Raw genomic sequence first — 25,342 nt, forward strand, 5'->3', positions numbered from 1 at the left:
CTACCCCTCGAGCACGCAGAGCTAGACAACAGTTAGGTTGAAAGCTGTGGTTTGTCCAGAGAAGGGCAGTGAAGCTGGTGCAGGGTCTGGAGCACAGGTCTGATGGGGAGCAGCTGAGGGAACTGGGGGGGTTTAGTCTGGAGAAGAGGAGGCTGAGGGGAGACCTCATCGCCCTCTACAACTTCCTGAGAGGAGGGTGCAGAGAGGGGGGATGAGTCTCTTGACCCAAGGAACAAGTGCCAGGACAAGAGGGAACGGCCTCAAGCTGCGTCAGGGCAGGGTCAGACTGGCTCTTAGGAAGTGTTTCTTTCCAGAAGGGGTTGTTGGGCGTTGGAATGGGCTGCCCAGGGCAGGGGGGGAGTCTCCATCCCTGGAGGGGTTGAAGAGTCGGGTTGACCCAGCGCTGAGGGATCTGGTGGAGTTGGGAACGGTCAGTGTGAGGTTCATGGTTGGACTGGAGGATCTTCAAGGTCTTTTCCAACCTAGATCATTCTGTGATTCTGTGGTTTTCAACACTTGAGCATGTTTACAGTCCTCAGCAATCTCCTGTTGCATTCCCACAAGCCCTCTGCTTTAGTCCCCTTCAGCAAACTCCGGTGGGTACGTTGTGGCAGGGATGCCAGGACGGGAGGTCGGTATTTTCCAGGCTGTTTTCGCAGAGAATCCTGCTGTAGGGTCACGACAGTAAGCAATGGGTTTGTTTTCATGGGCAACTGCAGTGAATCCTGAGGATGATCATCAGATTACCAGCCAGCCAGCTCTGTTTGTTACCCAGCTGTGGTCCAAGTGTGCTGGTTCCAGCTCTGTTTCTGCCAGCAGCAGGAGCCAGATGAACTCCTCCCAGCCGTGCTAGTGGGGATGCTGCTCCACTGGGCATGACTGAGTGCGGAGGCCATCGCAGTGTCCGGGGAAGGAGGCGGTGGGGTGTACAGTGCACCCCAAAAGGCACGTGTGGCAGAGCCCTGCACCCCAGTGCCTGCGAGGCGAAGAAAAGGTGCTGTGCTGCTGCTGCACACCCCGCTGAGGCGGCCGGGGAGGGCAGGATGTGTGCAGGAGGACTCGGCCGGCCCCACAGAGCCAGCATAGGGGAAGTAGCTGGTTGTTAACATCCCAGTGAACACTGTAATCATATTTGATACTGAACAAAGTATTTAATGGCCTAGATAAAAGCATTCTGGTTGTTTAATTGGAAATGGCTTGCTGTTTTACATAGACCTAGTGCCCTATTTTTATGAGATTTAGAATTGTGCCGAGAAATTGTTTCCATGGAAGCGGAGATCACCAAAGAAATAATGCACTCCCCATTTCCTACAGGATTATTTCTTTTACAGCCCGCTGTTCTAAATAATTAACTCTTGTAGTGCTGTTACAGCTTAGTATGGATTAAAGGAAATAATACTTCTTATTTTTTAGTGTTAGAGGCATTTATATATGTATTTTTATATATATAAATATAGAAATATTTAAAATTACTTTTGTCATTAAAATAAGTCTGCTCTCTCCTTAGTTACAGAGGGGAAAATCCACCAGTACAAAAAAAATCAAAGGAAAAGTGCACTTTTAATTTGACAATTTATGCAACTCTGTCAGGGAAACTTAAAATTATTTCTTCTTTGCCCTTCTCTGGCCACTGTTCTACACTTTTTGCTTGGTAATGGGTGTATTTTAAAACTCACTGTGCTTCTAGCCGCCTTTGAGGGAAAAGACAATGAAGGTAATTTTTAATTAAAGTAACAGCACTGAGAATCTTCCACCAGTAGGAAATCTCCTTTAGTTACCTATGGGTTTTCTTCCGTATATTAATTTTAACAAACCCCTTTTTCTCTACTTCACTGCAAGTGTCTGTAAGAAGGTGAAACTGTCAAATGATAAGAGGCTGAGACCAAGCCTGAACAGCTGTAAACATCACACAAGCAAACGACTATTTACTGAAAAGTCCTGTTACTGCCCGTCCATGTGGGGCTTTCTCAGCACACAGGCAGCGCAGCTCTCGGCCGTACAGAAATTGCCATTCCTTCCCTGAAGCCAGTTGGGAGCTGTAAGTTTACAGCAGTTGAGGCTCTGTCCTCCAGAGAAAAGATAAAACCTACTCTCTTTAAAGCTCATAATGTGAACTAAAGTAAAGACAAGATATGAGCATGTAGGTGACAGCTAAATGGATTTTGACTTTGATGGAGAGGTGTGAAATTTAAAAAAAAAAAGATTATTAGAGGTAAATGATTTAGAAATTAAAAATGGGAAAAGAGTTACTAAACTATTATCAAAGAATCATGAATATGACAACTTGAAATACCTAGCAATTTTAATAATAATTTTAGCTGTAGATCTCAATTATTTTCTAAGAAAGGTAACTACTGTTACCCTTTATTGGAAGGAAGCGGAAGTGCAGAGAGGATGATAATGTGCTATAAAGGAGCCAGGAATAATTTAAAGAACTTGTCTCATCTTTGCTCCCTCAAGTAGCGTGTGTTTCTGTGGCTTATTTAGAAACAGGTCCAGCTGCAAAGTCCAACTCCAGACTGTGCCCTTCTCTCGTGGCAGAGGGTATTTACACCTGGAGCTCTTAGTTTTAAACCTAGACTGTGTTACAAATACTCCCTGGCAGCCAGGGTAACGTCCCACACCACAGGGAGCCCAGCTTGCACTGACCTGAAGCAGGGCGGGCCCTCAGGAAAGCAGCAGCACAGGTAAAGGAGCCGACTGCAAGGCAGGGTGCAAGTTGTCTGGAGGGGAGAATGGTGTATACGCTCTTCTGTGGTTGTTACTGGTCCCAAAATAATGATGTATAAAGTGTCTGACAGTGTTTGACAAATCAGATGAATGGGACTTGCTTAATGCAAACTGGAAAATATCTTTCAGCCGCTGCCAAAGCACGTGGAAATGGTAACTCATGTTTTGTAGATCATTAGGACACTTGGGAGCTACTGGAGTGTACTGCGAAAGGCATTACTCAAAGTTCAGATTGAAAAATTTCTTCAGAAACGGCTAACAACTTTGTAAGGGTAATGCAAGCATGAAAATCATCATTCCTAGTACTGCCTTGGGATGAGCGTGAGCCAGAGGAAAGCAGGGAGAGAGGCTTTCCATGCTGGAAGTGCGACTGCGCTCCTGGGCCCTGTAAGTAGGAAAGCAACTGTCACACTGATGAACAGTCACTCATCCTGAATTGGCAGCTACTCCAGGCAGTGTACATAAAGCTCCAAAAGGCTTTATTTTATAAATATATGAAAGTAGAAAAGAGGAAGTCCATGGCTGATAAGAAGCTAGACAGAGGAATGGTACAGAAGATGTGTGATACAGGAAAAACCATGACAGAAGTGGATTGGAAGTAAGATTTCTTCTAACAGAATTAGGAGAAATTCCTTAAATGTGCATTTACATAGTCTATAAAAAGTCTAAAGAAGGAAAAGGGCAAGCTGCTGGTGCTTTAATGCATAGGGGAAGCCCAAGGTAGGAGCTATGCTGCAGGTTGGCTTTTGTCTCTTCCCTGTTGTTGCCTCCTCAGGCAGGAGGGCTGGTGGGCAGCTGGAGGCAGGCAGTGGTGCCACTCCCCAGCAGGTAACAGATGAAGCTGCAGTGCGTTGCCTTCTCTAGGATTTGGGCAGGAGATGCCAGTTGTTTGGGAAGGAGAACCTGTTTGGTGGGTCTGATTTGATTCTCCACCAAGGGAGCAGCACAGCAGCGTAGAAAGGAGTAGACTTGGTGAATGGCTTAGAGCTTCAGATCCTGCCTGGTGTCACTGGGGACCTGACCCACGCTCTTCACCTGCAACATGGAGCCTCTGCTTGGGCTTTGCCTGGCTTTGATTCTGGCAGGAGCTTCGTCAGTGCTGAACAACTGTACCTGCGTGACCAACAAGTGGACGGTGTGTGCCCAGGATGGATCTGGGAACTGCACCTGCATGCTGGTAGGTTCAAATCACAAGGTAGACTGCTCAACGCTGACTTCGAAGTGCTTGCTGATGAAGGCTGAAATGGTGCTCCTGAAGGAGAAGCACTTCTGGGGCCATCCCTGTGGGCTGTTAGATAACGATGGCATTTACAATCCAGTCTGCGAGGACAGTGGTATCTTCAAAGCCAGGCAGTGCAATCACACCAATACCTGCTGGTGCGTGAACACTGCTGGAATAAGAAGAACCGAAAAGGGTGACAAAAGCTTGAGCTGTGGTGAACTGGTTAGAATAAGCTGGATCTACATTGAACTGAAGCACAAAAAAAGGCCCAGTGCCTTCAGTGGTTCCGACGTAGCAAATGCCCTCATCTGTTGGAGAGCCGATACCAACTGCACTCCAAGTACGTTGCAGCCATTAAGTATGATTTCCCTTTTATCCAAATCTGCCTGAACCAGAAACAGAAATCGAGGTGTGATGTAGATATAGCCGATGTAGCCTATTACTTTGAAAAAGATACAAAAAATGACTCGGTATTTCATTCTAACAGTACATTAACTGTCTCTGTCAATGGAGATGCTCTGGATATTGAAGAACTACAGATTTACTATGTTGATGAAAAGCCACCTGTGTTTTGCATGAGACAACTGGTTGCCGATGTCAGTACTGTGCTGACAGCAGTGACCCTGACTGGCTTTGGCATTGCTGTGCTGGTTATGTGGCTGTGCACAAGGAAAAATAAGAAAACTGAGATTACAGAAATGGATGAAATAAGAGCCCCAAGCTTACAGCTGCCCTGATCTGGAAAAAGAAAGGAAGCAACAGGAAGGAAAAAACAAACAAAATATAAATAGCAAACAGGCTCAGTGTATGTGGATCAATTTGGAGAGGTTTTTTTCCTTTCTACAGGAATTTGTACAGTGATTGTTCTAAGTTATTCTAGTTTAGTAAGAATGACGTTTTTGTTTTGGGTATAATCTAATTTGAGAGTCAGTTACCTACATATTTTAAATGAGTCCCAATTTAGAGGCTAAGAAAACTGTTACAGCTGTGTATTTAGCATAATGTAGAATAGTTTACTACTGCAGGCCTGGCTCAGCTTGCTTAAATACTGAGTGGTTCTTGGGTATATCTACTTAGTGAAATTAAAATATTTGCCTTGGCATAATTGGGTTAAGTAGCTGCTTTTCTGTTGGTAAAGACTTTTTTTTAAATGTGGGTTGGTTGTTTTGTGTTTTTTTTCTAAACTTGCTGGAACTTTTTTTATCAACAAATAATTTCATAAATATTACTAAATAACCAAATAAGGTTTTGATAAGATATTCTACAGCACCAGAGGCTTTTATCCAGAGCCATTTGTTAGGAAACATTCCTGCAGTCACTTCCAGGTGCGGAGATCCCAAGTTTCCGAGTTTGTATTCAGGCAGCACAGTGAGCTATTCCCACTTGTGTTCTTTAACAAGGGTCTGACACTCCGAGTCAGCAAAGATCCCTTGATCCCAATGCAAGTGTATGCTAACCTTGGTGTTCTGCCCAAATTCAAACTCTGGTAATAGCTTTCTGTCTACCTAAATTCCCCTTGCAATTTTAATGGGAGGAGATATTTTTCAGTGTTGTACAGCTTCACAGAACTACTACACAATGCTTCAGGACAAGCTGAAAAAGAGCTTTATTCTAGGAGGGCTGCAGGGGGAATTTAAGAGCAGAGTGTAATTACTGAAGTTGGAATTTGGCCAAGACACTAGAACTGGACTTCTTTGCTACCTACTCATCTGCTGCATTCCTTGTTTGGGAGGTCATATCCACCGTGAAGGACATTTTAAAGAAAATAATTCTAGTTTTTAAATGTTGTTGGCAGTTATATTCTCCGTGCTGCATATAGATGCCTGAAGTCCCATCAGTCTAATCTGCTTACGTTCCAAATGAGACCCCTACACCTAGGCACTGCAGCAGGGTCAGCTCCTTTCTTCTATTAATTAGTTTCAACATCACTAGTTTGTAATTCTAATAACAGTCAGTAGTGCGCTACTTCTAGGGCAAACTATTAAATATGCATCCCTGATTCTACTGAATGAATAGGATACCAGGAAAAAAAGTGAAGATGCTTTGATTCTGTTTCTGCCTTTGTTTATACAGACGAGGAGGAGAGTTGCTGTTTGGAGGGAGGGGGTGTTTGTTTAATATTTTTTGGCTCAACATACACCATTTCCATTTAACCTCATTCTTGTTCACTTACCTGCTGGAAAAAAATTGGGCTTTGGATACACAGAATGAGGCGGATACATCATGCTTCCCCAAAATAAGATTTTTTTGCAATTGCATCAGCAGTATTAACACATTCAAAAAGTTTTGGAGCAGGGTCTGTAATTTACTGTGTGCCTTACAGCAACACCTCCAAGCTGGTTGTTCTTCAGTCAAGTGTATACATTAGTACTGACAGAAGATGAAGTGAGAATTTAATATCAAGGCTGAATTTTCCCAAGTCCTAGGAAAATTCAGAACTTAGCCTAACTCCACACACTTCTGCAATTAGGCTTTTATAATACGGATTACATTAAAAATCTGGAGCCAAGTAGCCCTCAGTGCTGAAGAAAGGTAGGATAAGAAAAAATTTTCCAAGTACATTCCTTAACCACTTTCTTAACTTACACAGAGCTGATAAAAGCTGTGTGTTTCAGGGGCTGGTGCTGTCCTTCCATCCAAGATCCTGAGATGTGGAGACTTTTCTGTGGATCTACTGTGGCTTTCAACATTCTTTTAAAATCACTGCACTCGTCTCATTTCTGTCATAAGAAAAAGATATTTTCAAGTTGAATGATAAGATTTTGTATTAAAATATAATATAAACAAGTAGGCATAATTTTGATTAGGAAAGGTAAAAGTGACTAGTTGTTGAAAAAATCTTAACAGGTAACAGTTTCAGCATCTTTCTTTGGCTCTTGCTTTTCTTTGTAGGAGCTGAGATTGAGAAGAGAGGCTGTTGTGGTGCCATTTTTATTTTTATGAATCATTAAAGGACTGCCCCCTGAAAATCATGCGTTGTGGTCAGTTATTTCCAGTTATTACCAGTAGACGACATGCTGCTAGGGGACTGGAAATGCACAACGGTCATTTAATAGGAGTGATAAGGTATGTGTCTGCAATTAATCAAAAGAATGGGAAGATTAATTGCAGTGCAGAGCTCTCTTTGGACTAGATCATTCTACTTGACTAAAGCTATGTAAAGCGACTGTAGGATCTGGACTTTAATAAACCAAACAACCCATTGCTCCTGCTAAGTACTCATTTCTCTCCTGCAGCTCCAGTCATACCACCTCTCGGGCTGTATATTAATATTGTTTTTGCACATGGTAGATCGAGTATTTTACTGTAACAGTCCATGATGTTCAGCTTCTTTGACTTTCTGCCCACTGCTGATGTTCTTACTGAAAAGGAGAAAATGAACTCAGTCAGCTTTAAATTTTCCAAAATGAAAATGCTTTTTATTTTTCTAAGTTAGAAATTTTTAACTCTGAAATTTTTAGTTATCCTTTTCCTGATTACATCATCCTGTTTTAATGACAGGTTTGTTCGTTGTTCGTTAATTAGGCTTGATATTCTTTGCAGGGTGTTCTGTGGGTACAGCCAGCACAGTGATAGTGATGGTGGCACTGGCTGACAGCTTTCAAGCAGTGCCCTGAACGACGTGATTAAAATCAATCTTGTATCAGTTTCTGTGGGGTCTGCTCAGGCAGAAATGTATTCAGGGGACTGCTTTGTTTTGGAATGCTGTTTTAATACTCTGTAGGTATAAATACATCCATATTTATACATATTTATGCATCCATCCGTGGGTTTGTGCTATTACCTACCTGGATTATGTAACAGAGGGTATGCTTGCTTTAACGAAGGTAGAGCTGTCTGTTGCATAAATTACGTTCTGCAATTCCAGCTCATGAAGGGCTGCCACAGAAACCTCAAAACAACCCCTGGCACAGAAGAAAATCCTGTCTCTGTGCTACGACTCCGAAGAGGATAGCGGTGCCCTTTCTGTACAGTGCTGCTATCTTTGTGCAACTGCACAAAGTGAGTCTTGGCCTTTGCTTTTAACTTTCAGGTAAAACTTTTTTAACCACTCAAGATCTGAGGGCAGTGCCAGAAGCAATGCCAGCACTACAGCAAGGAAATGAAAGATAAGGATTCATGGAAGGATTAAAACCCTCTTAAACTCTGTTCCCTCTATCCCCCCTGGTAAAATCCATGCCTGCTTATATATGCAAGTATGTATTCTTGAACGAAGTGACACAAAATCCCTGCATTAGTTTGCAAATGACTGGTGTGTGTGTGTGTACACACACGTCCATTCCCACACCTATACGTAAAGACACACACATCACTATTTATGTTAGAGCCCGCAAGCCCAAGGAGATCTTTGTGGCAGCAGATCCTACGCTGCGTTCAGCCAGCCTGCAGCCTGCTTGAGCTCTTATCAGTGGTAAAATAGCCCAAACCTGCTGCTGTTTTGGAACAACAAACAATCCTCTTCTTGTCCCATCTTCCCCCGATTAAGAATAATCTCTTTATGGATGTTTAGACTGGGACTATGGCCAGATTAGGTTAACAATGTGAAACAAAACGCCTGCCACATAAACGCACCCATCCTCTCTCTTCTTGTTTAGATGGCAAAAAAACCCAGCAGGTCTGTGATATGAAGCACTTAAGGACAACTAGAGACAAGATCCCCACAATAGTCCTTAAAATGTTTAAAACACAGGGAATCACCTTAGAAAAAACAAACCAATTTCTACTGCTTGCATATCGAAACCTTTTTCGGAGAATGGTTAAAGAAGTAACAAATTGGCCTTTCCTCCACGTCTCCTTAATTGGACCAGTTAATGCTATTAAAGAGATAGTCTTCCTCGTGCAGGTATAATTATCCGTTCCAAAGTGTTTCCACTGATTCGCCTCAGGCTTTTAAGTACTGCAATTACCTCTTTTTTCAATGCTAAAATTAATTTTAAGTCATTACAATTGCTATCAGAGCAGGAAAAATCAACTTCCAGAACTTTTACAATTATTATTCAGCAGTTCTAACGAAATTCCTTGTACCAGGATTTACCTAGTTAAAATTTCATACACACCAGGCAGCCTGACAAGATTCACATCTCATTTTCATGACGATCCCTATTCCCTGAGGGATAACACTCTTACAGTCCTACTCCAGCACAAATCAAGCGCCACAGAAACAATTAGGGAGACTTTGTATTACCTAAATGAAAGACCAAATGAGAATGCATTTCTGATTTTCCACTGAGCTTTTTACATCTGGGCCCAACAGTACTGGTGGCACACGTACCCAACCTTTTTCAGCTTGCTTTTTTTTTTTTTTTTTTTTTAAATAAATGTCTGTAAGGCTTGAAATGAGAAATCTCAGCATTTTTGCTAGTCTGGTTGCACCCAGAACAGCTAAGTGGAACAACTAGAAAGTAATTGGATGTGGCTATGCTGTAGCCACTGCGCTGTGCAGAGCAGACACACACTCATTTTTAGCACAGGTCTGTTGAGTTCTCCTTTCTTCTTCCTATCTTCATGTGCTCTTTTCCGTTGTTTGAAATAAGATAACTTCATAATTGTCTCAATTCTGCTGAAGGACTTAAGCAAAATCTCTCGAGTATAGAAAGTTAATTAATGCTCCCCTTTTTCAGTCTCTCCAAATAAATTTTGCATTTTAGAGAAATAGTAGAAGAATTCTGTCATATTTACTATTTTCACTTACATTTTTATGCAGGTCAGCTGCTTCAAAAGCAGTTTCCAAGTTATGTGCAAAATTAGAAGCTCGGAGAATAAAAACTAGTAACTGATAGATTCTCAGAATTTCTGCCAGTTTTGCAACTACTAGGCATCCAAGTTGCCCTCTAAAGTGCAATGGTTTTCAGATCTGGCAAGCTGAAAGCAATGTTGGAGTTCATTTTCATTACTGCATCTTAAGGCCCACAAAATCCGTTCCTAAAATGTATTTAATCTGAATGTCTGTACATCTGGTTCCTTAACTCACAGTATCTTGTCTGTATTTATTTTAACTCAGAGAAGAAAAATAGCTAACGCACTTAACTCTGGGTTGACTAGCGTCCTGGGCCAGCGAGGTATTCAACGTTAGCGCAAGTCAACGGAAGATTGGCAGCACTAGGCGATTCCCAGTCTTCTGTGGCTTTTACTGAGAGTCTTTCACTACAATATTGTAAAATAGGAATCAAGGAAAAGACCACTCCTTACAACCTCTTCACATGTTTTGGAAAGAAAGGACTGTATTGAATTTTACAATTTTTAGAGGAACAGTTTTGCAGTAAACTTCTGTTTGGTTGAGTAACTTCATCTTCTGGATCTTGAATCTATTTTTTTTTTTTTTTAACATCAACAACATAGATAATAAGCAGAAATAGTTATTACCTGTTAACAAATTCTTAAATAGCATCTATGAACTGGTACATCAGTGGGGCAAGGGAGGGCAATGGACAGTTAGCACACAATACAATACACTCAGTGGATCAAGACAGGATATTCTAGTTGACAAGATTTGGAAGTCTTGGTATTTATGAAAAGTGTTTCCTAGTCTTTTAAGTGAATGTGAACTCCTGAGACTTCAACTGGCCAAACAGGCAAAGTGGCATTAAATCCAATTTCTGACTTGTGGAGGGCTGATGGAGTATATTGTTTCTGCCAAGATTTTAGCCCAACACTAATGAACAGAAGTGAATTACAATGAAACTTGAATGACAAAATCATCAATTAATACTTAATTTTTTCTTGGATTTATATAAAAGCCAAGTATTTTATTGTTTTATAATAAGTTTTTTCATTTGAAGCTGAAGACACTACATTTTAACTGACTTTTTAATTGTGATGATCAAAATTGTTAGTAGGGAGACCTGAGTACCAAATTGTTTCCACCTGAATATAGAGAAAAATATTTTTTATATTTACAGTTAAATTGTTTTCCTTACTTTTATTAGATCTGACATTTTCTTGTGTGAATAATTTCACATATATACAAAATCTCATTCAGTTTTGTACAACTACTTATATAGAGAGACACACAAATACTAATGGGCACATCTACACAGGAAAATTCTACCTGTTGAAGTGTTAATTAGTTAATTGTACTAAGGACTACTGCACAGTGTATTTGTACAGCGTATGTGGAGAGCAAATGCTTTAATAAGCTTGTATCTAGTCAGTCAAGGGGTTTCAATACTAAGTGGTTTCCTCCACAACAACCTGAAGCAAAGATGGGGGGACAGGTAATGATAAATGACCCTACCATGTACTGAGTTCACAGGTGTTTCATATGCATTTCATCTTTGAAAAAAAAAAAAAAAAAAGACAGCTGTGAAAATGATTCACGATTTGAGCTCACTCTACAGATTCAGTTTTTCAGCAGTGAAATTCAGTGCTATGCTGAGGTTCATCAGAAAACCTATACATCACTTACGACCTCTAAGTAGGTCTTATGCAGTCTTAAAGCATGAAAGCTTGCCTTCTGGTCTTCAAAAATGTGAATTACAGTCTTTTTTTTTTGAAGAAGAGATGAGGCTAGTAAGGAAAAGCTCAGCTACAAAACAAGTCTTAACCTATCTCTCTAAAGCATCAAACTTTCTCTCGTGTGATTATATGCATATATACTCATTAAAATTCAAGAGGAGCCATGGTGTAAATTACTAGTTAGCATGTTTCTTCCACTGTATGCCTATTTAAACACTTTATAACTATTCAATTGCTCAACTGTTTACCAGATTTTCATATGGAGAGATATTTAGTGTTGGTATCTGATAGAGAGATCCTATAATTACCAGTGCTGTATTTGCTGCTTGTCTGTTTGAAGTTTTAATTATAAGTGACACCACTTGGGAAGACTTTAGAAGTGCTGAATGTAGAACACAATTTCTAGCCCCATCCTTTTACACTCAAAACATCCATTGAGTTTAACAGGCAAGTCAGGAATGCAGAAATAGCTCCTATAACCTCTATGCAGACAGGGTTAAATAATGCAATTGAAGAAACAAATAATAGCAAAAATAAATATGCCAAGAAAAAAACCCAGCATTTTCAGCAGACTTGAAATCAAGTGGAGACTCTCTGAGGTGGAAGAATGACATTTGCTTCACAGAAGAAATGGTAGAAAGCCTTTATGCTTGGCTTAGGAATAGAGAATTCTAGATAACGAAGACAAGAAAAGTAAGCAAATACAAAGTCTGAGAAATAAGGACATTAAGCGGCAGGAGACATTCATGAGAGCTTCCATGTCAGTTCTTCATTTCTTGACAGCTGGGACACACACAGGCCTTAGGTTAGACAAAGGGCTTTGCTGCTGCTACAGCTCAGCTGCTTTTGTGACTGGAGCTGGACAGTCTCAAGAATTAATGCTGTGCTAATTGACTGACAGATTTTACTTTTCATACCTCTTATGATAATGGTGGCTGGGCAGGACTTGAAGAGTTGTGTCTAATGAAAACAGACTTTCTACATATCACTATATAAGGTTTCTCTTGGCCTGGACTCCACGATCTGGTCACTATGTATTTTCCTTGGCAGCAGGAATCAGTGCTTAAGAACTGTCACAAGAGAGGGCCTCAGTAATAAAAAGGCATAGACTAACGAGTATCTCAGCAAACACTTAACGATCCTTGGCTGTGCTCATACACAGACTATGTGACTGTGGAAGGCAAAGATCTGTGTTTCTTTACCTTTTGCAATGAGAGGACCTTTGTTTATATGCAAAGCCTCAGGGCTTGTATTAAGCCTGGGCTGCCCCATCATTCCCACACACATCCCGGCCTCACCCTTTCATTCAATCAATAATCTGTTTTTCACATCACATCATTTTAAGATGTACTTCTGTCAGCTCAATGAGTAGGCCAAAACTCACATATTAGGTTAGCAGCTTGACATTTTTTTGGATTTGGGAAAAGCTAAACATCACCTCCCCACCTACCACTGTCACAGTAGGGCTGACTGCTCCCTTCCACACAAGCGTTACCAGCCCTCCCTGGTATCAGGCAGCACTTCAACACTCCAGGTCTCCAAAAACAGCAGCAAGCAAGCCCAAGGAATAACACCCACGAGTTCTGGAAGATGAAGGGGCCTTAAAGCCTGGCTTGGGACAGCCACGCCCGGGGACACAGGAGTCAGGGCCAAGCTCAGCCGTGAGGTGAGGCAGGGCTGTGCACAGGCCTCACAGCAACACTGTGGGTAAAGCCAGGGGTAAGCTGCCACAAAATGGCGGGTCCGGCCGGCCGAGCTCGCGGCGGGGGGCGGAGCTTCCGCATGGCCGCGGCGAGGGGGCGCGAGTGGGGGCGGGGCGGAGGCCGCCGCCTGAGGGAAGGGCCGCGGAGCCAGACCCGGCCTGTCCCGTCCCGTCCCGCCGCCCGCCCTCTGCCTCGGCCCGGTAGCGTCTCCGCGTCGGCCTGGTCTGACTCCTCCTCCTCCTCCGCCTGCCGGGGTGGTGAGTAGGGGAGCCCGGCGGAGGAGGTCTCTCCCGGAGCGGATCCCAAGGGTGTCTAGCTGTGACGGCGGCTAGAGCTGTCCCCCCCCGCCCCGCGCGGGCTCCTCAGAGTGACACGTCTCCCTCTCTCTCACCTTCCCCCGCCCCGCCTCCTCACGTCTGCCTGTATCACGATAGTCGCGCCAGCACTGAGGTCGGGGGGTTGCTTGCGTACGGGATGCCGGGCGCTGAGGGCCGTCAGCCCAGGTCAGCACCCAAGGGCGGCTCGGGACGTCAGGCCGCTGCCAGAGAGGGAGGACGAGGAAAAGGCGGGAGGAGCTGGTGGTGCGGTTCCTCTCTGAGGGGAGCGGGGAGGGAAGCGGAGGCCACTGTTTGGAGCCAGCGGGTGAAAATGCCCCCCGCGGGCGGGGGGTGGCCGGTGTCCGGGGCCTGCCCGGCGGGGAGAATTTGCCATTTTCATCCCTCGTGAGTAAGACCGGCTGGGACACGCTTGGTTTTGCTGTGTTGAGTCGTTTTGTTTCTAGGCCGGGTGCAGCAGATGTGCACCCTGCGTTCAGGTGCAAAGTGTTAGCAAAATGCTCAATAGATAGTGGTTTTCCTCAGTATGTATGAACGGCACCTGTGGCAAAGAGCCCAGCACGGCAGGGACGTGTCTTCCACAAGGGACACCTGCAGTCATTCTGATCTGGTGGTAATAAAAGTGAAAGAAAAAAATCACGTTTTGTTCTCAGACAGTGGCTTTTTCACAGCTGAAAGCAGATTGGTACCTTAAAACTCCCAACAGAATGCAGTTGTAGCTGATACTTTGTGCAGCACTACTGCTGACAAACACATGGTATCTGTTGAGATGAAGTAATGTTTCAGAGTTTCATGTTTGGGTGGTTTTCATAATACCTCTGCTATTTTTTTTTTTCTTTCAGGGTAACCAACCAAAGAAGTTATGACTATCATCTGTGGTCTAAAGTTGCTGGGCAAGAAATGTATTTTCTTTCATTTGGCTTTGACCAAGCAGGGGAAGTGCAATAATTTCTATAGGTCTTACGCAGGATATTGCCGAACTCAGGTCAGTTGTACACAAGATAGATGCCAAAGGCTGGATTTGCGTGGAAATACCAGAAACTGGTTTTGGACTGGAAGCCCTGACTACTATAGAAACCTCATCAGTAAAGGACAAAGGTGTCGTTTGAATGTCTCAAATACAGAAGCGTACAAGAATCCACACCGCAGTTCGGGAAGGTTTTGCCTTCAGTCTTCTTGGCCACTGGGAGAGAAGACTGCATCCCTCCAGATCAGTTCTGGAGGGCAACTCCCACGTCATTTTTCTGCTTTGAACATTCAGATCATCAGGTCTTTTCGCACATCACTGACATTTCAGGCTGCACCAGTTCCTCTTTTCTGGATTATTGTTAAGCCAGCTCAGAAATTACTTGCTATCATTCTTGGCAGGTAAAATACTATCTTACTTCCTCTCTCTGTGTAAGACCCCATTATGCAAAGATGTTTGCACAAGTTTGTGGAGAATGGTAGGTGTATTTATAGTATTTTCATTTTAATATCTCTGCAAAATTTTGTAGGACTGGGGGATAGACTGACAGTTTGCTCAACAAGAAGTTGTTTCCATTTTCAGAGGTGTTTAGATGCATCTTTTGCTCTTGTTATTCTCATTTATGTGGTAGAGGGAGATGAACCAAGACACTAAGGGATATTCCTTCTGTGGAGGGAAGAAATGGGGTGGAGTAGAAGCCAATTCAGTCCATAAGCTCTTACGTGCAGTGAGACTGTAACGGAGAATACAGCAAGGGCAGATACTAACAGATTCCTTTTTTAACTGTCCTAAGTTAACACTGTTTGTACCTTACAGGAGCATAAGAAATTGGTGGAAGGCACTTCCTCCTAATAAACGGGAACTTTTTAAAGAAAGTGCAAGAAAAAATAAATGGAAGATACTCCTGGGTGCCGGTAGCTTAGGAGTTTTATTTGTCGTGTTTTACTTTACTCACTTGGAAGAGACACCCATCACTGGGCGCGCTCGGCTGTTGGTGTTTGGAAAAGAGCATTTTAGGGAGCTGTCACAGATGGAATATGATATGGTAAGATTTTAAAGAAAAAGTCAAAATACTTTAAAACTGTTAATGCTTTATTTTAGCGATGAGAGAGTCCAATTAATGAAATGAACAAACAAACCTTGTGGTGTCCTTGATAAGTTTTGAACCTCATGCTTAGAACCCTGCAGAGCATCCCCATCAGTTATCCCCTCCTCTCATCCCCATCCTTTTTAAGAGTTCCCTTTCCATCAGCAAACTGCTGAGGGGCACATGGTAGTTAAAGAGCACGTATGTAGCAAACATTTCTAGCTGCGTTATTGTAATATAGCAAGAACTACAGAAATCAGGTAGAAGTGATAAAAGTGTAGCTAATGGGTGTATGCTGAGATCTGTCTCATTTTTCTGTGCTGATTTGAGCATTCTTTGGCACTTGTTTAAGGTCCTCTCTTCTAAGCTGTCACTTTGTAAGGTAATACTCTCTGTCAGCATTCAATTCTACTTTTTTTTTTCATTGGATCATTTTTCTTTAATTGGTTTCTTTTAAACTGTCCATTGCACTAATTTCTATAACGGAGTTCTGTGACTTTCTGTTCTAAAGCCAGTGAAACTTGATAGTCCATATACAAATGTCACTGTATTCCTGTCTGACAGAGAATGTGAGATAAGGACAGAACAGAAGTACAAGGATATATTCAAATTACATCTTTTGCATAAATTTGTCCATCTTACAAATCAGAACAGAAATATACAGATACAGAAAAATTACAAATTCAGATGGAGATTCAGGAAGGTATAGAAAGGTTTGTCAAATTGTGATGCCAAGCTTAACTGTGTATTAGGAAAATGCCAGATACAAGATGCTGTAGGACCAAATTTATATTATTTTATTTTTGATCTGTGGTCAGTTTATTTCTTTTTAAGTTTATTAATCCTTAACTTGTGGGTATGAAAGCCTGAACTCTTCATATATTGGCCTTGGCTACATGAAAGAAAAATGTATTAAGATTTAGATTTAATGACGTTGTGTATAGCTGCTAAATTAGTTTACCAATTAGTCATTTACTGTGTGTTTGTTCTGCATGGCAATCAATGATTTTTTTTTTTTTTTTTTTCACCCTCCCAGTGGATGGAGGAATTCAAAAGTAAAATGTTACCTGAGGCAGATGCACGCTATCAGGTTGTGGAGAGAGTTGTTGGTCATTTATCTGAAAGCAATAAGGACATCCCACAGGTCTCAGCGCTCAAGTGGGTTATCCATGTGGTAGATGAACCAGGTGTAAATGCTTTTGTGCTTCCAGTAAGTTGAACCCAATACAAGAATTATTAATAATATTGAAACAACATTTTGTTTATGTGTCTTCTACTTAATTTTCACTGTCTCTTTGTTTATAGAATGGTCAAGTGTTTGTTTTCACCGGATTGCTAGATGCAGTTTCTGATATTCATCAGCTGTCTTTCATTTTGGGCCATGAAATTGCTCATGTTGTGCTGGAACATGCAGTAAGTATTTAAAGAAAGCTGTCTAAAATTCTTAAATTAATTCTAATTAATTAAGATTTTTCCTGTCACTATCAACCAAAGTTTCAGTGTGACTCTAAATCATGAAAAATTGAGTTTGAAATGAGAGTATTCTGCTACATATCCTTACTACTCTTGTAGTACTTAACAACTGTCAGAAGTCCTGTAGCAGTCAGTGTTAGCACAGAGTCTGCCAGTGCTTTTTTCATACGTGCACAGATGGATTATGGCTCACTATTAACAATCATTTAGAACTTGGTCTGCAGACACCTCTTCTATAGTGCAAACATAAGGAACTAGGGGCACTCGGCAACTCACACTTTGTTACTCCTACACTTGTTAAGATCTACAGAAATGGATATACTTTAATACATTATTCTAAAATACGTGATATTTTTATTATAGTAGCACACAGTTTTATAATGCCAGATTGTAGAATGCCTGGAGCTTGATTCTGTATTTACAGGTGATCACTTTCACAGACTTAATTTTTCCATATCCTGATGTGGATGTGTTGAAATTGATAGTTCTTTGCCATTTGAACAGAATGGATGTAATAATTTTGTTGTGCTTTGTAGGTATAACTATGAAAAAAGAGGGTGGTATAGAAATATGGCTCATATTGTTCTAGATTGAGGTGATTTGCTAGAAAGTGCTTTTTGCCTCCAAACTGATTTCCTTCTGTGCATGTCATTTTAAAAACTTGTATTCGTTACCTATCTATCAGTTTGAGAAGACATAATGAGAAGCTTGTAAACATAAAGATCATGCTAAAAAGGCAAAACTAATCTGGAAATGGGTAAATACATTTTAAAGGAAGTGGAAATACAGGAGAATTGGTTTACCGCATCTTAATTTGATTTTGGATGAGTTCACATCATAGTTTCTTGGGTTCAGCTGAGCCAACTAACTTGGTAAACTTCTAAAAATATCTAATAATAAAAAGAACTTACCTTGTTCGTATGGAACCTGCGTCACCCAGCTGGCACAAAGTATTGCATGATCCAGCTTGTAAGTGCTCAAATCTTTCAAATCTTTCTTGCATATCAAATAGAACTCTGAAAACCAGAAGAATTTACATTTTTTTTGTTCAGATCTCTGTTTCTGAAATTAAAGGAATGCACTGAAAATAAAAAATAAATATATTATACCTACTGTCCCTTTATCCCATTACGTGTTCCTGTCTAAATGATGTGTATCTTGTCTCAATTTAATGTAAAGAACAGTATTCTAGGTCTTTTTATAGATTTTGTTGTTGTTGTTTTTCCAACTGAGGTATTTTATGGCCTTTTTACTAAAGAACTCTTGTCTGCATGCTGCTGTCATTTTATCTCAAGCGTTGATCTCTTGAATCAGGACATAGCCAAAATGTATTTGTTCCAGCTGTATTTATGCAGTTGGGTGGATTCTAGACTGAAAGAACCTTGTATCCAACTGATTTTTTTTGTGTGTGCAGGCAGGGGAACTTGTGCTTGCCCTCTTCCTGTGCATAGAAAAAAAAAAATTGTGATTTTTTTTTTTTTTTTTTTTTTTAAAGTGTTCTAAAGAAACATCAGACAGTAAGGAATGAAAACGGGACAATTTCTGTTTGCAGGCAGAGAAAGCCAGCCTAGTTCACTTCTTGGATTTTCTATCACTCATCTTTCTCACTGTGATTTGGGCCATCTGTCCTCGTGATAGTTTGGCAGTTGTTGGCCAGTGGATTCAGAGCAAGTTGCAGGAGGTAAGACTGACATTTTGTATTATCATTCCCAAGTTCCATGGAAAAACATTTTTAATCTTGGGAGATAGTACCACTAAATAGTATGTTTGGGGAAGAAGGCTAGAGGAGAAATGTTATAAGCAAAAATTAATATTTGAGTATGTTTTTGAATGAAATACGTTTTTATAAATCTGGATCTGCTTTGGTTGATATATACTTTCATTTGTCATCTTGAAGAACTTTAGATCTCCCTAAATGACTGGATTTAGCTGGACAGGCTTCAAGTACCTGCTTGTCAATTAAGTTAGATGATTGTCTTTTTGAAATGTAGCTCACTCTTTAAAGTTGTATATGTTGAAATGCCATGTTTTTATTTTGAGTAGTTGTTAAACCAAATAAAATATATGGAATTTTTTAAATACTTGTTAGTGGTAAGAATGGTTTCCCAGATTAGAAAATTGAGAATCTAAACACTCTTAAACTATAAACCATGCTATAATAAAACTTACTGAAATAATCTTTTCAGACAGCATATATTCCAGTAAAGTAAAATTCAGAGGCTTTGCGGTGCCAGTTTTCTCCAGCAGTCTAATTTACTCTCTGCCTCCGGACAGTTACTGATCCATTTCTTTTTTCAAAAGTGAGGTTTTTTTAAAATAAATTTTGCTTAGATCATAAAACTTGAATCTGAATTTAAGTGAAAGAGCTCTTCAGCTTCTTTGACTTCTCCTGATGCTTCTCCTGAGATTTCCCCCGCTTCCTCAGAAACATGAAATTAAACATAACCAATCTGTTTTGGTAGTTCTTATGCTAATGGGTAGATGTGTGGATTCTGAACATAAATTATCTCTAAAGAGCTTGGATATTTGTACAAGTAGCTAAGAAACCAATACATTGATGAATGCTAGCCAGCATTTTGAAGAGCTGAATGTGGAAAAAACAAAGTGTGAATCAATCCTGAGACTGCTCATAATTTAGGCAGCAAGATTTAACTCCCTGTCAGCATCTTTTCTCCTCTTCTAGGCTAACTGCAACTGGTATTTTGGCATCGTGGATTGGAGTTGTGCTTTAGATTGCAAATTGAATCTGGGTTTAAGCTCATAGTCCCAGTGTGCTACAGGAGAAATCTATCCTGTATGAGATACTGTACAGTAGCGGCCTGGTTTAAAACACTGATCAAACTCCTCTTCAGTGACGTTAAACATATCCATATGTAATGCAGAATAAACAAGTGATTAATACTTGCAAAGCTTTCAACCCGTATACAAAAGATGCTGAATAGAAATTTTGGTTTCTGTTAGTCATCCAGGAGTACAATGTCTGTTTGTTTCCTCCATTCAACATTTCCCTAATGTGCTTATGTGAAAATGAATCTTTCTGCATGTTTTCTCAGGGTCTTTCTTTTCCTCTTCTTCTGTAATTCTATTTTACTTTTTCAAGTTTTGGCATCCTACATTTTGAAATGGTAATTTGTACCACATTGCAGTCCTTGCTTCTGTTTCAGTATTCATTTTTCTTCTATGTCCTCAGAGGCTTAACTTTTTTACCTACTGACTATTGTTTAGTTTTTATTATTGACTATTAGTAGTTCCCAGTGACTCTTTGTAGGCCTTTTGGCATGTTAGTTCCAGTTCTGCTTTTTCCCCCAAAGCTAGTGGGTTTGCTTTCCTTAAGAAATTTTTCTCTTATGTGATTCATTAATTGTTGTTCTTTAGTCATGTATTTCTGACCTGAAACATGTTGGCTTTGTTTTTACAGCAGCAGTTATTTTATATGGGAACTAAAACCTAGGATTTATGTTTGGAATAGTACAAAGCATGACCCTGAGCTTTACTCATGTCCTGCACACTAGTACATACAGATACAGTACTTCATATTCCCCTTCTTGTCCATCTCACACCATCAGATTTGTATTTCATTTAGAAACTGGTGATTTTGGATAGTCGACTTACCTGGAACTTCCTTTTCTTTCACATATACAGACAGCTCTGGTAATGATTTGGAAAATCAAATCTTGTCTTCTTTATTATGCCCAATTTCTGACAGCTATTTTAGATCAGATTTTGAAGATCTAATTTTTCATTTCAACACATTACCAAAAGGTTTTTCCAACAAGTTCATTTTTGAGTAGCTGATGAGTAGTAGTGTGTGTTAGATGCCTCAAGACCCTTTTACGTGACCACTGCTGAGACTTTATTGGCTAGAAGCACACTATGAAAGAGAGTCCAGGTTTTCTCAAGAGATTCAGGTTACCTTATAGTTTTAATTTTAGATCTGAAGAAGAAACACATAGAATTCTCAGAAGTTGCAGAGGAAGCATTTAAGACTCTTAATGAAATTTTGATAATGATCAGAACATAACAAATCTGGAACCCTGCTTGGTCGTAAGCTATATCTGTCATGAGAATTTCTGTGGAATCATATCATAGTCTCTTTAGGCTTGTGTCTTGTCTGCAACTGGCCAGGAGCAGATACAGAGAAAAAGGGAAGTAACAGCAATTACAGGATGATAGTTTCTTCAGATGTCATCCCTGCTTCCACAGTTGGCAGCCTGTGTAGGTCCTGAACTAGCAATTACTGTTGTGTTTATTTTTAAAAATACAGCTGTATTTTTGCTGGCAGTATTGGGATAGACATACAGGTAAATAGTAATATCCTACTGCTTAACTGTGAATGCAAATAAAACTGTTTAAATGCTTGTCTTTTTATTACCATCTTCTTGCTGTCCCAGATCTCTCTTTCTAGATGGTCTATTAAGACACATGAATTCAGACCATCAGTTTCCTGCAAATCATTTTTGAGATGGATGCTACCCCTTCATATTTAAAATTGTTGTAAACCTCCTAGAGAAGAAAACCACACGTTGTTCTAACTGAAGAAATAGGTAATTGCCTGATTGTGCAAGCCACTGTTCCAGTTAGTGCCTTGAGTAGTCCTGTTGCCTGTTACCAGTTTCATTTCCCCGTCAGAGAAATGTTTACTAATTAAACAAATAGTTTATCTGTCTAACTGGGAAATGGTTCTTCAGGAATATATGACAGACTAGCCAGGGGTATCTTTGCTGTTTAGTGAATACACGCACTCCAGTAGACCCAGAGCACTTTTCAAGGCAGTATATATTCCACTTCAAGTAATGACTATCTTCAGAGGATTTAAAAAATACATTTATAATTGCAATGTTTAAGGTCTGTAAGGAAACTAAGAATTTAGAAAGTGACCTCATCTATGCTTACTTATAAACCAGCATATTTTGTTTTAAAAAGCCTGTAGAGGATCAGCTTTGGTTGGCTTTTATTTCTGGCCTAGTAAAGAAAAACTATCAGTACTACTTTAGAAAGGAGCAAAAAGTTACAGATACCTTTATGTACTCAGGGACTGGACCACTTCTTTGGTGCTCTTCATTTCTATCTGTTTTGTCTTTTTTTTTTTTTTTTTCCCCAGAATTTATAAGGAGGACATATTTTTATAACCAGATAAAGAGCTGATAAAACCTTTTCCTCTTTGCTAACCTTACACATCCCCATTCTTCAGCTGCTATTTCTTAATTGATGCCCAGAGCAGAATGTTGTGACATGTTCCTTATCTCTGCAGGAGCAGGCTGTTTTAACAAGTCCTGATTTGCATTTACTATAACCTGATATACTAGGGCAAGGCTGCCCAAATCTACATGAATTATAGATGCCAGAAGATCCTGAGTTATATGACTAAATAACCATTTGAGAAAACTACCCCTGTCTCTTAGTGTGTATTAATAAAATGTCATACCCTAGAAAAAAGGGAGAGGAGTTGGTCAGATTTATGTCTTCCAGTTTGATTTCTCAAGGGCAATTTGCAACTTGTCTTGGGGGATAATCATGACAAAGGAGTGGTTTCTGCAGGAAAATGTTTATGGCTGCATTCCATACTGTGGGCTATTTACCATACAAAACAGTTCATACCAAGTTTAAAGACAGTTATAAAAGTTTAAGGGAGCCACTGGAATTTTTTACATACAGTTGCTACAACAAAGATCTTAATGCGAATAAAAGAGTGAAGTGAAAAAATTCTGGTTTAAAGTTGGCATTGACCCTTTGCTGCAAAATGCTGTGATTGGCTAATGAGAGGGGCCATGAAAATGTGTATAATGTGAATTAATTTCCACTGAATACAGGTCAATGAATTACATATAACGGAATTAAAGATTACATTAAGAAAATTCATACTGATCACATGCAATGTGAACATGACAGATAAACACCATTTCTTATGAGAAGGTTAGAAAAATAGCTACATTGCTCTAGCTTTGTACACATTCAAAACCAAGAAATAGAGCTTTGATGTGCTTCTTTGCAGTTTATGTTTGATAGACCATACAGCAGAACATTGGAGGCTGAAGCTGATAAAGTGGGACTTCAGTTTGCAGCAAAGGTAACTGCAACTTGTTTGGTTTATTAACATTTTACCAGCCATTTTTCAGTTTCCATTATAATCAGGGAGTTTCACACTTCATAGAGGTAGGGGGGAGGGAAGGGCTTCCAGATTTTTAAAGAAATGTAGATTGATGAAGTAGTGGGAAGTAAAAGTTTGCAGGGAATGTCAAAGTCATTCTGGCTAAATTGTATGTAATAATATTGTACAGTTTGCATTATTAACTGCCCAATATACTTTCTATATAGTTTATTGCAATTAGAAGAAAAAGACACGTATTTATAAAGAGGAGAATGCCAAATAGTGAGCTTCAGTAAGTAGGATGTATTTAATTGTATGTAAGGATATAACTTACCCTTTAGATTTTTGTTTCACTTAGTTTCCATCTATTGTGAGAAGTTCTGAGGAACACTTTCCTATAGTGCACCTAAAATACTCTGATCTGTAATATCTATTCTCATAACAATTCAGTAAAATTTAAGAACTTTTTGATAATGTGATTATATATTCTGTGATTGCTGATACTTACAAAGTATATCAGTATTGTTCTAGTACTTAAAGGTTTAGTCTAAATAGAACCATAAAAATAATGCAGCTTCGCTAAAGTGAGACAAAAATTTGGTCAGAAACTACTCAGCATTTTTTTTCATAATTTTTTTCAGTCGCTTTTTTTTTTTGTCCCTGTGGATTTTAATTCTGAATTAAAGAAACTAAACTAACTTTTTCCATTTCTAGCTAAGTGCAATAGAGGTAGGTGTTAGATAACTATGAGAGCAGCACCATCTAGTGTTAATATTTTGTAAGGGAAATTTCCTTTTCTTAATAATTTCTTCAAGGAAGAGTTTTTAAAATTAACGTGACTTTGGGATTGAAACTGCATTTGTAGTTTAAAGTAATTTAAGGGAATAATACAATCCATGAAAAACTGTAATTGCTGTGTGGGTGCTCACTGCTTTGTAGTACCAAAGATGTAGGGCCATACCAGAAAGAACAAGCAAAGTAGTATCTCAGCATTTTGCTGCTTCTGCAGATAACATTTTTATAATAATAATTTTAAGAAATAAATTCAAGGGATAAATCACCACTTCTGTATTTCTGTGGAAAGAAGAAAACAAAAAAAGTAATTTTCTTACCTTCTGAATATTTGTCTCTTTTTCTCTTAAACAAATAATTAATGTAAGAAATCTCATTCTATTTTTCCCCTTCACTTAAATGCACATATAAAGGAGTCTGTTGGTGATACACAAACGTCTTTCTTAAAGTTACTGTTCCATGAGTTCCTATGGTTAAATTTATGCTTTTATGGAGAACAACAGGAGTCCTAGTTCTGCAGAATTACTGTTTTAACCTGTTGCAGATTACAAAGATCACCCTTGAAAAAGTCAGTGTAATCACTTACAGAAAAGCCTTTGCAGTTCACTTTTAGAGATATTTAAGTATGAATTATTATCACTTTATATTTTGGACTCTAAACTTCTATAAATTTGCCTAAATCTGTGGAGACAATTAATTTGTTCTTCTGCTGTATTGTGTCTGGCAAATATAAAAGAATAAGCAGCTGAGTTTTTTAAAGAACAAGGATGTACCACAAATAGTGAATCTGTTTTTTCTCCTGAATTGTTTAATTCAGCTGTAAGTTTTTTAAGATCAGTGGAATTACATAGGAACAAAGGAACAAATCCAGTGTCTATATGGATGAGTTTTTACTGTGTTTAGATATTTTAGAACATGCTTTTTCTGTCAGGTGTGAGGGGGGCCTATCTAAAAAGGCTTTGGAAATGTAAAACTTCAGATGTCTTTTGTAATTCAATATCCATTAGAATGTGTATTGCATGACTTTAAAAATACAGTGGTCTATACAATTCCTTTCTGTTTTCAGGCTTGTGTGGATGTAAGAGCAAGCAGTGTATTTTGGCAACAAATGGAATTAGCAGAAAACATTCAAGGGCAGCCCAAGTTACCAGAGTGGCTCTCCACACACCCGTCTCATGAAAACAGAGCTGAGCATTTAGACCGGCTTATCCCGGAGGTGAGCAGAGTCAAAGGAAGTGAGTCTTTTCGGCTTAGGAAGGTTGCCAGAATTAGTTTCTATTTATTCATGAGCTACTTTGGTATTGATTCACTTACATACTCTTTTAGCATTGTGCTTATCTTTGTCATTACCCTTACAGAAATTTTCTGTTCTAAAACTCTCAACCTCAAAGGTTTTATTAAATGAGGAAAAATTAAGATAGCACAGGTTAAATGTAATTCTATTCTAGGTTGGTTTTTTTTCTTTTCTGATTTCTGATTGAAGTGTAGTA

General features: G+C 39.7%; 2 protein-coding genes and 1 long non-coding RNA gene across 5 annotated transcripts in view; 2 read left to right on the plus strand and 1 right to left on the minus strand.

Annotated features, from left to right (window-relative positions):
* Window positions 1-13,639, minus strand: part of LOC141946326 (uncharacterized) — a 16,795-nt gene extending 3,156 nt beyond the window's left edge. The window contains exons 1-2 of the long non-coding RNA XR_012629813.1: window positions 13,502-13,639; window positions 6,539-6,672 (exon numbers count right to left, since the gene is read on the minus strand). This is a non-coding gene — a long non-coding RNA (uncharacterized LOC141946326). The remainder of the gene's footprint in view (window positions 1-6,538; window positions 6,673-13,501) is intronic.
* Window positions 329-6,532, plus strand: TACSTD2 (tumor associated calcium signal transducer 2). The gene is given in 2 exon segments (XM_074875912.1): window positions 329-4,256; window positions 4,259-6,532. Coding segments are annotated over 2 exon segments (915 nt in total). The 5' UTR covers window positions 329-3,772; the 3' UTR covers window positions 4,690-6,532.
* OMA1 (OMA1 zinc metallopeptidase) overlaps window positions 13,279-25,342 on the plus strand; it is a 19,339-nt gene continuing 7,275 nt past the window's right edge. Inside the window, exons 1-8 of one of the 3 annotated variants that reach the window (XM_074875910.1) lie at window positions 13,279-13,367; window positions 14,288-14,813; window positions 15,229-15,457; window positions 16,536-16,709; window positions 16,805-16,912; window positions 18,525-18,653; window positions 22,965-23,039; window positions 24,919-25,068. In XM_074875910.1, the coding sequence (XP_074732011.1) occupies window positions 14,308-14,813; window positions 15,229-15,457; window positions 16,536-16,709; window positions 16,805-16,912; window positions 18,525-18,653; window positions 22,965-23,039; window positions 24,919-25,068 (1,371 nt within the window). In that variant the 5' untranslated portion in view covers window positions 13,279-13,367; window positions 14,288-14,307. Of the gene's footprint in view, window positions 13,368-13,426; window positions 13,614-14,287; window positions 14,814-15,228; window positions 15,458-16,535; window positions 16,710-16,804; window positions 16,913-18,524; window positions 18,654-22,964; window positions 23,040-24,918; window positions 25,069-25,342 lie in introns of those variants that run through there. The other 2 variants (XM_074875909.1, XM_074875911.1) reach the window with 2 other exon arrangements.

Source organism: Strix uralensis, chromosome 8 (assembly GCF_047716275.1).
Source record: "Strix uralensis isolate ZFMK-TIS-50842 chromosome 8, bStrUra1, whole genome shotgun sequence".
Lineage (NCBI taxonomy): Eukaryota > Metazoa > Chordata > Aves > Strigiformes > Strigidae > Strix > Strix uralensis.